This window comes from Oncorhynchus gorbuscha, unplaced genomic scaffold (assembly GCF_021184085.1).
Source record: "Oncorhynchus gorbuscha isolate QuinsamMale2020 ecotype Even-year unplaced genomic scaffold, OgorEven_v1.0 Un_scaffold_889, whole genome shotgun sequence".
NCBI classification, from domain to species: Eukaryota; Metazoa; Chordata; class Actinopteri; order Salmoniformes; family Salmonidae; genus Oncorhynchus; species Oncorhynchus gorbuscha.
Genome location: NW_025745864.1, coordinates 97,073 through 113,273, shown reverse-complemented (window position 1 = coordinate 113,273; position 16,201 = coordinate 97,073). Strand labels below are relative to the sequence as shown.

Below are 16,201 nucleotides of genomic sequence, written 5' to 3'. Positions count from 1 at the left end.
GCAGCCATTCACCCAATCACTGATGTCTAATGTTCTCAGTGAGAGCAGCCATTCACCCAACTACTGATGTCTAATGTTCTCAGTGAGAGCAGCCATTCACCCAATCACTGATGTCTAATGTTCTCAGTGAGAGCAGCCATTCACCCAATCACTGATGTCTAATGTTCTCAGTGAGAGCAGCCATTCACCCAATCACTGATGTCTAATGTTCTCAGTGAGAGCAGCCATTCACCCAATCACTGATGTCTAATGTTCTCAGTGAGAGCAGCCATTCACCCAATCACTGATGTCTAATGTTCTCAGTGAGAGCAGCCATTCACCCAATCACTGATGTCTAATGTTCTCAGTGAGAGCAGCCATTCACCCAATCACTGATGTCTAATGTTCTCAGTGAGAGCAGCCATTCACCCAATCACTGATGTCTAATGTTCTCAGTGAGAGCAGCCATTCACCCAATCACTGATGTCTAATGTTCTCAGTGAGAGCAGCCATTCACCCAATCACTGATGTCTAATGTTCTCAGTGAGAGCAGCCATTCACCCAATCACTGATGTCTAATGTTCTCAGTGAGAGCAGCCATTCACCCAATCACTGATGTCTAATGTTCTCAGTGAGAGCAGCCATTCACCCAATCACTGATGTCTAATGTTCTCAGTGAGAGCTTAACCAATGATATCAGTCTTGAAAAAGAACCCTGGATTGCTAGCAAGCACTACATCCAAGAAACTATGTAAGTGTATTATGCATTGTTGCTTTACACACACTTAAGCACATAATAAAGAGACAGAATCCTAGCTTGTCAAAAAGTGACTGTTTTCCAAAAAATAAATAAAATCAAACCTGTGATTTGAGGCTTGACATCATGCTAAACAACAACACTGCATATCGAAGAAGGTGAACATGAACATAGAGCTTGTACTGCTATTCTTTGATTATTATGAAATCTCACAATGAACCGAGGCTACTTTATCTGACCAGGAAGTGATGTCATAAGACCACAGTTGACCCTGGTACACTGAGCTACAGATGACGCTGTTATTAAATACTGCCATAGATTGTTTCTCTCGGGCTCATCAATAGTTCTTCTACTTTAAATTCACAGCTAGCTACCGTAATAAAACCCCCTTTCTCCTTCTTAAATACAAGTAGATGGGGTCTGATGCCGAATAGAAAGGGTTGGTCATTCTATATGCGTTTATGTTTCAGGATGGTACAGTATAGTGACGTCTAAATGCGTTTATGTTTCAGGATGGTACAGTATAGTGACGTCTAAATGCGTTTATGTTTCAGGATGGTACAGTATAGTGACGTCTAAATGCGTTTCTGTTTCAGGATGGTACAGTATAGTGACGTCTAAATGCGTTTATGTTTCAGGATGGTACAGTATAGTGACGTCTAAATGCGTTTCTGTTTCAGGATGGTACAGTATAGTGACGTCTAAATGCGTTTATGTTTCAGGATGGTACAGTATAGTGACGTCTAAATGCGTTTCTGTTTCAGGATGGTACAGTATAGTGACGTCTAAATGCGTTTATGTTTCAGGATGGTACAGTATAGTGACGTCTAAATGCGTTTATGTTTCAGGATGGTACAGTATAGTGACGTCTAAATGCGTTTATGTTTCAGGATGGTACAGTATAGTGACGTCTAAATGCGTTTATGTTTCAGGATGGTACAGTATAGTGACGTCTAAATGCGTTTATGTTTCAGGATGGTACAGTATAGTGACGTCTAAATGCGTTTATGTTTCAGGATGGTACAGTATAGTGACGTCTAAATGCGTTTATGTTTCAGGATGGTACAGTATAGTGACGTCTAAATGCGTTTATGTTTCAGGATGGTACAGTATAGTGACGTCTAAATGCGTTTCTGTTTCAGGATGGTACAGTATAGTGACGTCTAAATGCGTTTCTGTTTCAGGATGGTACAGTATAGTGACGTCTAAATGCGTTTATGTTTCAGGATGGTACAGTATAGTGACGGCTTAACACACTATGCATTTTCTGACATTTTAACTAGAAAACAAACCGATGCAAACAGTTATTTTCATTTTTTAAAGTGCCTTAGTCAGCCTAAATCCATACACAGATCTACATTAAATATATCTATATATGTTAACATATCCATATATTATAGAATTGACGGTAGTGTGGAACATGCCACTTTTGAAAGACTAGAGACTATAGTGGATATACAATATCCACATTCGGCTTATTGGTAACAGGTGGGTGTCGTCATAGGCCTCAATGCCAGTGCAAAAGAAACAGACTCATCACGGTTATTACACATTATAAAATCTTAGAAAACTATACAAACCACCCCATTTATATCACCATGAGCAGATTCCCTGGACCAAAAAGCTCTTTCAAACAGAGATTCTCCATTCAGCTTGCCTTCTAGTCCAAGACGAGGCAAAATGCATGTCTGGGAAAGGGGCCTGATGGGTAACGGTTCGTTGTGTCATGACAGAGTGAAGGTAGTTGTTACAGGCACATCCTTTAGGTCTACATATCCTTTAGGTCTACATATCCTTTAGGTCTACATATCCTTTAGGTCTACATATCCTTTAGGTCTACATACTGAGTCATATCCTTTAGGTCTACATACTGAGTCATATCCTTTAGGTCTACATATCCTTTAGGTCTACATACTGAGTCATATCCTTTAGGTCTACATATCCTTTAGGTCTACATACTGAGTCATATCCTTTAGGTCTACATACTGAGTCATATCCTTTAGGTCTACATATCCTTTAGGTCTACATACTGAGTCATATCCTTTAGGTCTACATATCCTTTAGGTCTACATACTGAGTCATATCCTTTAGGTCTACATACTGAGTCATATCCTTTAGGTCTACATATCCTTTAGGTCTACATACTGAGTCATATCCTTTAGGTCTACATACTGAGTCATATCCTTTAGGTCTACATATCCTTCAGGTCTACATATTCTTTAGGTCTACATACTGAGTCATATCCTTTAGGTCTACATATCCTTTAGGTCTACATACTGAGTCATATCCTTTAGGTCTACATATCCTTTAGGTCTACATACTGAGTCATATCCTTTAGGTCTACATACTGAGTCATATCCTTTAGGTCTACATATCCTTCAGGTCTACATATCCTTTAGGTCTACATACTGAGTCATATCCTTTAGGTCTACATATCCTTTAGGTCTACATATCCTTTAGGTCTACATACTGAGTCATATCCTTCATGTGGTAATTATAACCATGATATTCAGGCCTACAGACAGTAGAACCATCCTGTCAAGTGTTACCTCATTAACTAGCTAGTAGCCACCTACTTTGTCTTCAAGGGACGGTTTCCCGAACAAAGAATAATCATGGACTTTCAAATGGAGATTATCTACTGATTTAGACCTTTTAGTCCAGGATTTGTTGTCCGGGAAACTCGCCCTAAGTGTACAGGGAAAAGACACATCATCGACAACAATTAGTCCTGCATAAACATGAACATTATTTACAACCCTGTTTGCTTGGTTAAACTAAGGCCAACTTCACACAACTACCACAATGTATAGTGAGTGATCTCTAGGCAACGGCACAGTGTAACCAGGCTGGTATCTGTGTCACTCGTCCAAACAGCTCTGGATTAGTTGGACGTGGTTTGCATCATGTGGCCCAGAGGATTGAACAGTCACTTGTTAATGCTTCACAGTCCTGTCCTGAATGATATGCTGTCTGTCTCCTCCAGGCCTGTCCCGAATGATATGCCGTCTCTCTCCCCTTCAGGCCTGTCCCGAATGATATGCTGTCTGTCTCCTTCAGGCCTGTCCCGAATGATATACTGCCTGTCTCCTTCAGGCCTGTCCCGAATGATATGCTGCCTGTCTCCTTCAGGCCTGTCCCGAATGATATGCTGCCTGTCTCCTTTAGGCCTGTCCCAAATGATATGCTGCCTGTCTCCTTCAGGCCTGTCCCAAATGATATGCTGCCTGTCTCCTTCAGGCCTGTCCCAAATGATATGCTGCCTGTCTCCTTCAGGCCTGTCCCAAATTATATGCTGCCTGTCTCCTTCAGTCCTGTCCCGAATGATATGCTGTCTGTCTCCTTCAGGCCTGTCCCGAATGATATGCTGCCTGTCTCCTTCAGGCCTGTCCCAAATGATATGCCACCTGTCTCCTTCAGGCCTGTCCCAAATGATATGCTGCCTGTCTCCTTCAGGCCTGTCCCAAATTATATGCTGCCTGTCTCCTTCAGGCCTGTCCCAAATGATATGCTGCCTGTCTCCTTCAGGCCTGTCCCAAATGATATGCTGCCTGTCTCCTTCAGTCCTGTCCCGAATGATATGCTGTCTGTCTCCTTCAGGCCTGTCCCGAATGATATGCTGCCTGTCTCCTTCAGGCCTGTCCCAAATGATATGCCACCTGTCTCCTTCAGGCCTGTCCCAAATGATATGCCGCCTGTCTCCTTCAGGCCTGTCCCAAATGATATGCTGCCTGTCTCCTTCAGGCCTGTCCCAAATTATATGCTGCCTGTCTCCTTCAGGCCTGTCCCAAATGATATGCTGCCTGTCTCCTTCAGGCCTGTCCCAAATGATATGCTGCCTGTCTCCTTCAGGCCTGTCCCAAATTATATGCTGCCTGTCTCCTTCAGTCCTGTCCCGAATGATATGCTGTCTGTCTCCTTCAGGCCTGTCCCGAATGATATGCTGCCTGTCTCCTTCAGGCCTGTCCCAAATGATATGCCACCTGTCTCCTTCAGGCCTGTCCCAAATGATATGCTGCCTGTCTCCTTCAGGCCTGTCCCAAATGATATGCTGCCTGTCTCCTTCAGGCCTGTCCCGAATGATATGCTGCCTGTCTCCTTCAGGCCTGTCCCAAATGATATGCTGCCTGTCTCCTTCAGGCCTGTCCCAAATGATATGCTGCCTGTCTCCTTCAGGCCTGTCCCAAATGATATGCTGCCTGTCTCCTTCAGGCCTGTCCCGAATGATATGCTGCCTGTCTCCTTCAGGCCTGTCTTCAACTTCACCACATCTCGTCCCGGGATAGAGAAAGACAGACAGATCTAGACGGGTCCAGAACGGTCTCTCCCCACACAGCTTCACACATGGGTAGGTAGTACCATCAATACATAATGAAAACACAGACCACAGGAGACAGTGAGAAACCAGAAGGGGACAGCAGGGCACAGTCCCCTAATCATGGAGCAGGGGCTGTTATGTTATCAGGGTCCATCTGATGTCTCAGCATCAACTAGACAGATGAGACAGGAGACCAATGACAAGATGTGTGGATCTAACAGAGTAACTAATGTCCCTCTCTCTTCTCCAAGCAGTTCTATTGGAGGCCATCAGAGGGAAGCAGTGTCCAATAGGAAGGAGACGTGGGTGGTGGCTGGCAGAGCTTGACTGAGTCTTTCCTGGAGTTAGAAGCCCAGAGAGTTTCCCATAGAGTTAGAAGCCCAGAGAGTTTCCCATAGAGTTAGAAGCCCAGAGAGTTTCCCATAGAGTTAGAAGCCCAGAGAGAGTTTCCCATATAGTTAAAAGCCCAGAGAGAGTTAAAAGCCCAGAGAGAGTTTTCTATAGAGTTCCATAAAGGCAGTTCTATCTCTATGGTGTCTTTAGAGTCTGCCTTGGGTCTACTCTGCTCAGCCACGCCCCCTGCCACATGATAGCCTGCCTCTTCAGTAATCTGCTTCCTCCATGACTTCCATGACAACGGTCCTGGGCCCGGTCAGGATGAGGTTACTGACTGTCCTGTAGTCCAGAGACAGCACGTTTAGCCCATTGACCGAGACCACAAACTGACACACCTAGAGGAGGGAGAAGAACAGAGGAGTTAGCCATGTCTACACATGCATTTCTCTATGGGAGAAACAAGAGAAAGGGAGAGGAGAGTTAGCTCTCGATGGGAGAAACAACAGAAAGGGAGAGGAGAGTTAGCTCTTGATGGGAGAAACAAGAGAAAGGGAGAGGAGAGTTAGCTCTCGATGGGAGAAGCAACAGAAAGGGAGAGGAGAGTTAGCTCTCGATGGGAGAAACACAGAACGGGAGAGGAGAGTTAGCTCTCGATGGGAGAAACAAGAGAAAGGGAGAGGAGAGTTAGCTCTCCATGGGAGAAACACAGAACGGGAGAGGAGAGTTAGCTCTCGATGGGAGAAACAACAGAAACGGAGAGGAGAGTTAGCTCTCGATGGGAGAAACAACAGAAACGGAGAGGAGAGTTAGCTCTCGATGGGAGAAACAACAGAAAGGGAGAGGAGAGTTAGCTCTCGATGGGAGAAACAACAGAAAGGGAGAGGAGAGTTAGCTCTCGATGGGAGAAACAACAGAAACGGAGAGGAGAGTTAGCTCTCGATGGGAGAAACAACAGAAAGGGAGAGGAGAGTTAGCTCTCGATGGGAGAAACAACAGAACGGGACAGGAGAGTTAGCTCTCCATGGGAGAAACACAGAACGGGAGAGGAGAGTTAGCTCTTGATGGGAGAAACAAGAGAAAGGGAGAGGAGAGTTAGCTCTCGATGGGAGAAGCAACAGAAAGGGAGAGGAGAGTTAGCTCTCGATGGGAGAAACAACAGAAAGGGAGAGGAGAGTTAGCTCTCGATGGGAGAAACAACAGAAACGGAGAGGAGAGTTAGCTCTCGATGGGAGAAACAAGAGAAAGGGAGAGGAGAGTTAGCTCTCCATGGGAGAAACACAGAACGGGAGAGGAGAGTTAGCTCTCGATGGGAGAAACAACAGAAACGGAGAGGAGAGTTAGCTCTCGATGGGAGAAACAAGAGAATGGGACAGGAGAGTTAGCTCTCGATGGGAGAAACAGCAGAAAGGGAGAGGAGAGTTAGCTCTCGATGGGAGAAACAACAGAAACGGAGAGGAGAGTTAGCTCTCGATGGGAGAAACAAGAGAACGGGACAGGAGAGTTAGCTCTCCATGGGAGAAACATTTGATTTGATTGCTGACTCACTATTGCAACAGGGTTGGCAAAAACAAACATGTTTTAGGACTGTTTTGCAACATGGCAAGCCATCGTCTCAACTTCACCCTAATTTCATGCAGTGAAGGAATTCTAGGGCATCCCCTCGCTGCAAATTACATCAAAACACAATCCCTTATTTTTCTTGGCAACGGGTCAACCGTTACCCAGAAGGCCCCAGTCACTCAGGAGTTAATACTCCTAGAAAAGAGCACTTGAGGATTTCTCAGAAAAAGTGTTTGTTAACCGTTTCATGGCCAGGCCGTGGCTGAAATGAATGAGATACTGGTTATCTTAGGCTGCAGAGAATTTGTAGAGAAGGAGCCATGTTAAACTGCAGTGTTCTGTGTTACCACGGCTACAGGGTATAAGTCATTGTTCTGTGTTACCACGGCTACAGGGTATAAGTCATTGTTCTGTGTTACCACGGCTACAGGGTATAAGTCATTGTTCTGTGTTACCACGGCTACAGGGTATAAGTCATTGTTCTGTGTTACCACTGCTACAGGGTACAAGTCATTGTTCTGTGTTACCACGGCTACAGGGTATAAGTCATTGTTCTGTGTTACCATGGCTACAGGGTATAAGTCATTGTTCTGTGTTACCATGGCTACAGGGTATAAGTCATTGTTCTGTGTTACCACTGCTACAGGGTACAAGTCATTGTTCTGTGTTACCATGGCTACAGGGTATAAGTCATTGTTCTGTGTTACCATGGCTACAGGGTATAAGTCATTGTTCTGTGTTACCATGGCTACAGGGTATAAGTCATTGTTCTGTGTTACCATGGCTACAGGGTATAAGTCATTGTTCTGTGTTACCACTCCTGCAGGGTACAAGTCATTGTTCTGTGTTACCACGGCTACAGGATATAAGTCATTGTTCTGTGTTACCACGGCTGTTATATTTTTCTTTACCAATCACTCCAGATGATTGGAGATGGATAGAAGAACATTTGACAGGTGACTCAAGCAGATTAATTCAGCCGTACTCTAAATGTTACTATACTGGGAAATACATTTAAGTTCATCGTGTACCTGCAGAATCTGTTTAGCTGAATGTCTCTATGAGTCTCAGCAGACCTCTACTGTCTCCTGTTGTGGTCTGAGTCTCAGCAGACCTCTACCGTCTCCTGTTGTGGTCTGAGTCTCAGCAGACCTCTACCGTCTCCTGTTGTGGTCTGAGTCTCAGCAGACCTCTACCGTCTCCTGTTGTGGTCTGAGTCTCAGCAGACCTCTACCGTCTCCTGTTGTGGTCTGAGTCTCAGCAGACCTCTACCGTCTCCTGTTGTGGTCTGAGTCTCAGCAGACCTCTACCGTCTCCTGTTGTGGTCTGAGTCTCAGCAGACCTCTACCGTCTCCTGTTGTGGTCTGAGTCTCAGCAGACCTCTACCGTCTCCTGTTGTGGTCTGAGTCTCAGCAGACCTCTACCGTCTCCTGTTGTGGTCTGAGTCTCAGCAGACCTCTGTCTCCTGTTGTGGTCGGAGTCTCAGCAGACCTCTGTCTCCTGTTGTGGTCGGAGTCTCAGCAGACCTCTTGTCTCCTGTTGTGGTCGGAGTCTCAGCAGACCTCTACCGTCTCCTGTTGTGGTCTGAGTCTCAGCAGACCTCTACCGTCTCCTGTTGTGGTCTGAGTCTCAGCAGACCTCTACCGTCTCCTGTTGTGGTCTGAGTCTCAGCAGACCTCTACCGTCTCCTGTTGTGGTCTGAGTCTCAGCAGATCTATTGTCTCCTGTTGTGGTCTGAGTCTCAGCAGACCTCTACCGTCTCCTGTTGTGGTCTGAGTCTCAGCAGACCTCTACCGTCTCCTGTTGTGGTCTGAGTCTCAGCAGACCTCTACCGTCTCCTGTTGTGGTCTGAGTCTCAGCAGACCTCTACTGTCTCCTGTTGTGGTCTGAGTCTCAGCAGACCTCTACTGTCTCCTGTTGTGGTCTGAGTCTCAGCAGACCTCTACTGTCTCCTGTTGTGGTCTGAGTCTCAGCAGACCTCTACTCTCTCCTGTTGTGTTGTGGTCCGAGTCTCAGCAGACCTCTACTGTCTCCTGTTGTGGTGTCTGAGTCTCCTCCGACCTCTACTGTCTCCTGTTGTGGTGTCTGAGTCTCCTCCGACCTCTACTGTCTCCTGTTGTGGTGTCTGAGTCTCCTCAGACCTCTACTGTCTCCTGTTGTGGTGTCTGAGTCTCCTCAGACCTCTACTGTCTCCTGTTGTGGTGTCTGAGTCTCCTCCGACCTCTACTGTCTCCTGTTGTGGTGTCTGAGTCTCCTCCGACCTCTACTGTCTCCTGTTGTGGTGTCTGAGTCTCCTCCGACCTCTACTGTCTCCTGTTGTGGTGTCTGAGTCTCCTCAGACCTCTACTGTCTCCTGTCGTGGTGTCTGAGTCTCCTCAGACCTCTACTGTCTCCTGTTGTGGTCTGAGTCTCAGCAGACCTCTACCGTCTCCTGTTGTGGTCTGAGTCTCAGCAGACCTCTACCGTCTCCTGTTGTGGTCTGAGTCTCAGCAGACCTCTACCGTCTCCTGTTGTGGTCTGAGTCTCAGCAGACCTCTACCGTCTCCTGTTGTGGTCTGAGTCTCAGCAGACCTCTTGTCTCCTGTTGTGGTCGGAGTCTCAGCAGACCTCTACCGTCTCCTGTTGTGGTCTAAGTCTCAGCAGACCTCTACCGTCTCCTGTTGTGGTCTGAGTCTCAGCAGACCTCTACCGTCTCCTGTTGTGGTCTGAGTCTCAGCAGATCTATTGTCTCCTGTTGTGGTCTGAGTCTCAGCAGACCTCTTGTCTCCTGTTGTGGTCTGAGTCTCAGCAGACCTCTACCGTCTCCTGTTGTGGTCTGAGTCTCAGCAGACCTCTACTGTCTCCTGTTGTGGTCTGAGTCTCAGCAGACCTCTACTGTCTCCTGTTGTGGTCTGAGTCTCAGCAGACCTCTACTGTCTCCTGTTGTGGTCTGAGTCTCAGCAGACCTCTACTCTCTCCTGTTGTGTTGTGGTCCGAGTCTCAGCAGACCTCTACTGTCTCCTGTTGTGGTGTCTGAGTCTCCTCCGACCTCTACTGTCTCCTGTTGTGGTGTCTGAGTCTCCTCCGACCTCTACTGTCTCCTGTTGTGGTGTCTGAGTCTCCTCAGACCTCTACTGTCTCCTGTTGTGGTGTCTGAGTCTCCTCAGACCTCTACTGTCTCCTGTTGTGGTGTCTGAGTCTCCTCCGACCTCTACTGTCTCCTGTTGTGGTGTCTGAGTCTCCTCCGACCTCTACTGTCTCCTGTTGTGGTGTCTGAGTCTCCTCCGACCTCTACTGTCTCCTGTTGTGGTGTCTGAGTCTCCTCCGACCTCTACTGTCTCCTGTTGTGGTGTCTGAGTCTCCTCAGACCTCTACTGTCTCCTGTCGTGGTGTCTGAGTCTCCTCAGACCTCTACTGTCTCCTGTTGTGGTCTGAGTCTCAGCAGACCTCTACCGTCTCCTGTTGTGGTCTGAGTCTCAGCAGACCTCTACCGTCTCCTGTTGTGGTCTGAGTCTCAGCAGACCTCTACCGTCTCCTGTTGTGGTCTGAGTCTCAGCAGACCTCTACCGTCTCCTGTTGTGGTCTGAGTCTCAGCAGATCTATTGTCTCCTGTTGTGGTCTGAGTCTCAGCAGACCTCTTGTCTCCTGTTGTGGTCTGAGTCTCAGCAGACCTCTACCGTCTCCTGTTGTGGTCTGAGTCTCAGCAGACCTCTACTGTCTCCTGTTGTGGTCTGAGTCTCAGCAGACCTCTACTGTCTCCTGTTGTGGTCTGAGTCTCAGCAGACCTCTACTGTCTCCTGTTGTGGTCTGAGTCTCAGCAGACCTCTACTGTCTCCTGTTGTGGTCTGAGTCTCAGCAGACCTCTACTCTCTCCTGTTGTGTTGTGGTCCGAGTCTCAGCAGACCTCTACTGTCTCCTGTTGTGGTGTCTGAGTCTCCTCCGACCTCTACTGTCTCCTGTTGTGGTGTCTGAGTCTCCTCCGACCTCTACTGTCTCCTGTTGTGGTGTCTGAGTCTCCTCAGACCTCTACTGTCTCCTGTTGTGGTGTCTGAGTCTCCTCAGACCTCTACTGTCTCCTGTTGTGGTGTCTGAGTCTCCTCCGACCTCTACTGTCTCCTGTTGTGGTGTCTGAGTCTCCTCAGACCTCTACTGTCTCCTGTTGTGGTGTCTGAGTCTCCTCCGACCTCTACTGTCTCCTGTTGTGGTGTCTGAGTCTCCTCAGACCTCTACTGTCTCCTGTCGTGGTGTCTGAGTCTCCTCAGACCTCTACTGTCTCCTGTTGTGGTCTGAGTCTCAGCAGACCTCTACCGTCTCCTGTTGTGGTCTGAGTCTCAGCAGACCTCTACCGTCTCCTGTTGTGGTCTGAGTCTCAGCAGACCTCTACCGTCTCCTGTTGTGGTCTGAGTCTCAGCAGACCTCTACCGTCTCCTGTTGTGGTCTGAGTCTCAGCAGATCTATTGTCTCCTGTTGTGGTCTGAGTCTCAGCAGACCTCTTGTCTCCTGTTGTGGTCTGAGTCTCAGCAGACCTCTACCGTCTCCTGTTGTGGTCTGAGTCTCAGCAGACCTCTACTGTCTCCTGTTGTGGTCTGAGTCTCAGCAGACCTCTACTGTCTCCTGTTGTGGTCTGAGTCTCAGCAGACCTCTACTGTCTCCTGTTGTGGTCTGAGTCTCAGCAGAACTCTACTGTCTCCTGTTGTGGTCTGAGTCTCAGCAGACCTCTACTCTCTCCTGTTGTGTTGTGGTCCGAGTCTCAGCAGACCTCTACTGTCTCCTGTTGTGGTGTCTGAGTCTCCTCCGACCTCTACTGTCTCCTGTTGTGGTGTCTGAGTCTCCTCCGACCTCTACTGTCTCCTGTTGTGGTGTCTGAGTCTCCTCAGACCTCTACTGTCTCCTGTTGTGGTGTCTGAGTCTCCTCAGACCTCTACTGTCTCCTGTTGTGGTGTCTGAGTCTCCTCCGACCTCTACTGTCTCCTGTTGTGGTGTCTGAGTCTCCTCAGACCTCTACTGTCTCCTGTTGTGGTGTCTGAGTCTCCTCAGACCTCTACTGTCTCCTGTTGTGGTGTCTGAGTCTCCTCAGACCTCTACTGTCTCCTGTTGTGGTGTCTGAGTCTCCTCCGACCTCTACTGTCTCCTGTTGTGGTGTCTGAGTCTCCTCCGACCTCTACTGTCTCCTGTTGTGGTGTCTGAGTCTCCTCCGACCTCTACTGTCTCCTGTTGTGGTGTCTGAGTCTCCTCCGACCTCTACTGTCTCCTGTCGTGGTGTCTGAGTCTCCTCAGACCTCTACTGTCTCCTGTCGTGGTGTCTGAGTCTCCTCAGACCTCTACTGTCTCCTGTCGTGGTGTCTGAGTCTCCTCAGACCTCTACTGTCTCCTGTCGTGGTGTCTGAGTCTCCTCAGACCTCTACTGTCTCCTGTCGTGGTGTCTGAGTCTCCTCAGACCTCTACTGTCTCCTGTCGTGGTGTCTGAGTCTCCTCAGACCTCTACTGTCTCCTGTCGTGGTGTCTGAGTCTCCTCAGACCTCTACTGTCTCCTGTCGTGGTGTCTGAGTCTCCTCAGACCTCTACTGTCTCCTGTCGTGGTGTCTGAGTCTCCTCAGACCTCTACTGTCTCCTGTCGTGGTGTCTGAGTCTCCTCAGACCTCTACTGTCTCCTGTCGTGGTGTCTGAGTCTCCTCAGACCTCTACTGTCTCCTGTCGTGGTGTCTGAGTCTCCTCAGACCTCTACTGTCTCCTGTCGTGGTGTCTGAGTCTCCTCAGACCTCTACTGTCTCCTGTCGTGGTGTCTGAGTCTCCTCAGACCTCTACTGTCTCCTGTTGTGGTGTCTGAGTCTCCTCAGACCTCTACTGTCTCCTGTTGTGGTGTCTGAGTCTCCTCAGACCTCTACTGTCTCCTGTTGTGGTGTCTGAGTCTCCTCAGACCTCTACCGTCTCCTGTTGTGGTGTCTGAGTCTCCTCAGACCTCTACCGTCTCCTGTTGTGGTGTCTGAGTCTCCTCAGACCTCTACTGTCTCCTGTTGTGGTGTCTGAGTCTCCTCTGACCTCTACTGTCTCCTGTTGTGGTGTCTGAGTCTCCTCTGACCTCTACTGTCTCCTGTTGTGGTGTCTGAGTCTCCTCTGACCTCTACTGTCTCCTGTTGTGGTGTCTGAGTCTCCTCAGACCTCTACTGTCTCCTGTTGTGGTGTCTGAGTCTCCTCTGACCTCTACTGTCTCCTGTTGTGGTGTCTGAGTCTCCTCAGACCTCTACTGTCTCCTGTTGTGGTGTCTGAGTCTCCTCTGACCTCTACTGTCTCCTGTTGTGGTGTGATTATATGTATTACATGGCTGTGGTTGCCATGACGGAGATGTTCTGCCTCATTCATATTATAAATGACCTCAACTCTGGCAACGTTCGACCAACATTATAAAACTGCCGCTCTAGCAACATTCGACCAACATTATAAAACTGCCTCTCTAGCAACGTTCGACCAACATTATAAAACTGCCTCTCTAGCAACGTTCGACCAACATTATAAAACTGCCTCTCTAGCAACGTTAGACGTAACATTTGGAAGCAGTGAGTCAACTCTCTTTGTCATTATCTCCTTCCAAAGGTCCCCATAGAATGAGTTTATGGGCCACTTCAAGAGCTGTGACTCGCTTTTAGTGCCTCTGTTAAGAGATGTGATCAATGTGAGAGTCAGAGCCTGTTTTACCACAGAGGAAAGGCAGGCAGTAAACACAAGGCTTCAGTCAGGGCCTGTTTTACCACAGAGTAAAGGCAGGCAGTAAACACAAGGCTTCAGTCAGGGCCTGTTTTACCACAGAGTAAAGGCAGGCAGTAAACACAAGGCTTCAGTCAGGGCCTGTTTTACCAGAGTGAAGGCAGGCAGTAAACACAAGGCTTCAGTCAGAGCCTGTTTTACCACAGAGTAAAGGCAGGCAGTAAACACAAGGCTTCAGTCAGGGCCTGTTTTACCACAGAGTAAAGGCAGGCAGTAAACACAAGGCTTCAGTCAGGGCCTGTTTTACCACAGAGTAAAGGCAGGCAGTAAACACAAGGCTTCAGACTGTCTGACCAACATGGCTTATATAAGAAGCATCAACAACCATGCAGAGAGAACAGCATTTAGTGTTGCGTAACTGACTGCCTGTGTCCAGAATATCACCATATTCCCTATGTAGTGCACTACGTTTGAACAGGGCCCATAGGTCTAAGGTCTAAAGTAGTGCACTACATAGGGCGCCATTTGGGACACAAACCCCAGGCTGCACAGATCCGTTATTACTGTGTCAGCTTGATTTCTATGGGATGGAGCGAGCTCTGCTCTCAACTTAGAGGAGGGGAAGAGAGGAGAAAGGGAGGGGAAGAGAGGAGAAAGGGAGGGGAAGAGAGGGGAAAGGGAGGGGAAGAGAGGGGAAAGGGAGAGGAAAGGGAGGGGAAGAGATGAGAAAGGGGAAGAGAGGAGAGAGGAGGGGAAGAGAGGAGAGAGGGGAAGAGAGGAGAAAGGGAGGGGAAGAGAGGGGAAGAGAGGAGAAAGGGAGGGGAAGAGAGGAGAAAGGGAGGGGAAGAGAGGAGAAAGGGAGGGGAAGAGAGGAGAAAGGGAGGGGAAGAGAGGGGAAAGGGAGGGGAAGAGAGGGGAAAGGGAGGGGAAGAGAGGGGAAAGGGAGGGGAAGAGAGGGAAAGGGAGGGGAAGAGAGGGGAAAGGGAGGGGAAGAGAGGGGAAAGGGAGGGGAAGAGAGGGGAAAGGGAGGGGAAAGGGAGGGGAAGAGAGGAGGGAGGAGGGGAAGAGAGGGGAAGAGAGGGGAAAGGGAGGGGAAGAGAGGAGGGAGGAGGGGAAGAGAGGAGGGAGGAGGGGAAGAGAGGATAAAGGGAGGGGAAGAGAGGAGAGAGGAGAAGAAGAGAAAGGGAGGGGAAGAGAGGAGAGAGGAGAAGATAAGAGAAAGGGAGGGGAAGAGAGGAGAGGAAGAGAGGAGAAAGGGAGGGGAGGAGAAAGGGAGGGGAAGAGAAAGGGAGGGGAAGAGAGGAGAGAGGAGAGGAGAAGAGAGGAGAAAGGGAGGGGAAGAGAGGAGAGAGGAGAGGAGAAGAGAGGAGAAAGAGAGGGGAAGAGAGGAGAGAGGAGAAGAGAGGAGAAAGGGAGGGGAAGAGAGGAGAGATGAGAGGAGAAAGGAAGGGGAAGAGAGGAGGGGAAGAGAGGAGAAAGGGAGGGGGAGAGAGGAGAGAGGAGAGGAGAAGAGAGGAGAGGAGAAAGGAAGGGGGAGAGGTAGAAACATAGCACATGTTTTTATGGTGATAAAATGTGACAGAAGTGACACTACATCTTCCATATTGATAACAGATTATTTTTTTTACTAAAGTTAATTTAGCTACGGCTCCTTCGTCTCAGTTCACTTCTCTCCTCCCCCTTTCTCCCTCCTCTCCCTGCCCCTCTCTTTCACATCTCTCCTCTCCTGCCCCCTCTCTCCTCCCTCACTCCTTCCCCTAGTCTCTCTCCTCTCCCTGCCCCTCCCTGCCCCTCTCTTCCACATCTCTCCTCTCTCCTCCCTCACTCCTTCCCCTAGTCTCTCCTCTCCCTGCCCCTCTCTTTCACATCTCTCCTCTCCTGCCCCCTCTCTCCTCCCTCACTCCTTCCCCTAGTCTCTCTCCTCTCCCTGCCCCTCCCTGCCCCTCTCTTCCACATCTCCTCTCTCCTCCCTCACTCCTTCCCCTGGTCTCTCTCCCTCTCCCTGCCCCTCTCTTTCACATCTCTCCTCTCCTGCCCCTCACTCCTTCCCCTGGTCTGTCTCCTCTCCCTGCCCCTCTCTTCCACATCTCTCCTCTCCTGCCCCCTCTCTCCTCCCTCACTAATTCCCTTGAACGCTCTCCCTTCCTTCCTCCCCCCTCCCCATTGTTTAGGTCAGTGCTCTCTACTCCCAGCTGGCAGTGGAGTATGAGTATATATATATATGTGTGTGTGTGTGTGTGGTCTGTGTGTTACATACCTTCATCCCAGCTGCAGCTGCGGGACCACTGGGGTCGACAGCCTGGATGTGGCAGGGCTTACTGCCTCGCACCACGAAGCCCCAGCCCACCGCATCCCCCACGATCTGAGGAGGCAAGTCAAAATGTATTTAAAAGAGCATTAAAGCAGAGAGCTAGAAACAACAGGGTTGGTGTGATTAAAAAGGCTGGGACCTACAGCTACAGGGGGCTGACACCGTGCTACAGGGGGCTGACACCGTGCTACAGGGGGCTGACACCGCGCTACAGGGGGCTGGGACCTACAGCTACAGGGGGCTGACACCGTGCTACAGG

At 49.1% G+C, this 16,201-nt stretch overlaps 1 protein-coding gene across 3 annotated transcripts in view; it reads right to left on the bottom strand.

The window, feature by feature from the left end:
• Positions 1–5,189: 5,189 nt before the first annotated feature.
• Positions 5,190–16,201, bottom strand: part of LOC124020723 (DEP domain-containing mTOR-interacting protein-like) — an 82,554-nt gene continuing 71,542 nt past the window's right edge. For all 3 annotated transcript variants that reach the window (XM_046335972.1, XM_046335971.1, XM_046335970.1), the window contains 2 exons: positions 15,889–15,993; positions 5,190–5,785 (listed from right to left, as the gene is read on the bottom strand). In XM_046335972.1, the coding sequence (XP_046191928.1) occupies positions 5,657–5,785; positions 15,889–15,993 (234 nt within the window). In that variant the 3' untranslated portion in view covers positions 5,190–5,656. The remainder of the gene's footprint in view (positions 5,786–15,888; positions 15,994–16,201) is intronic.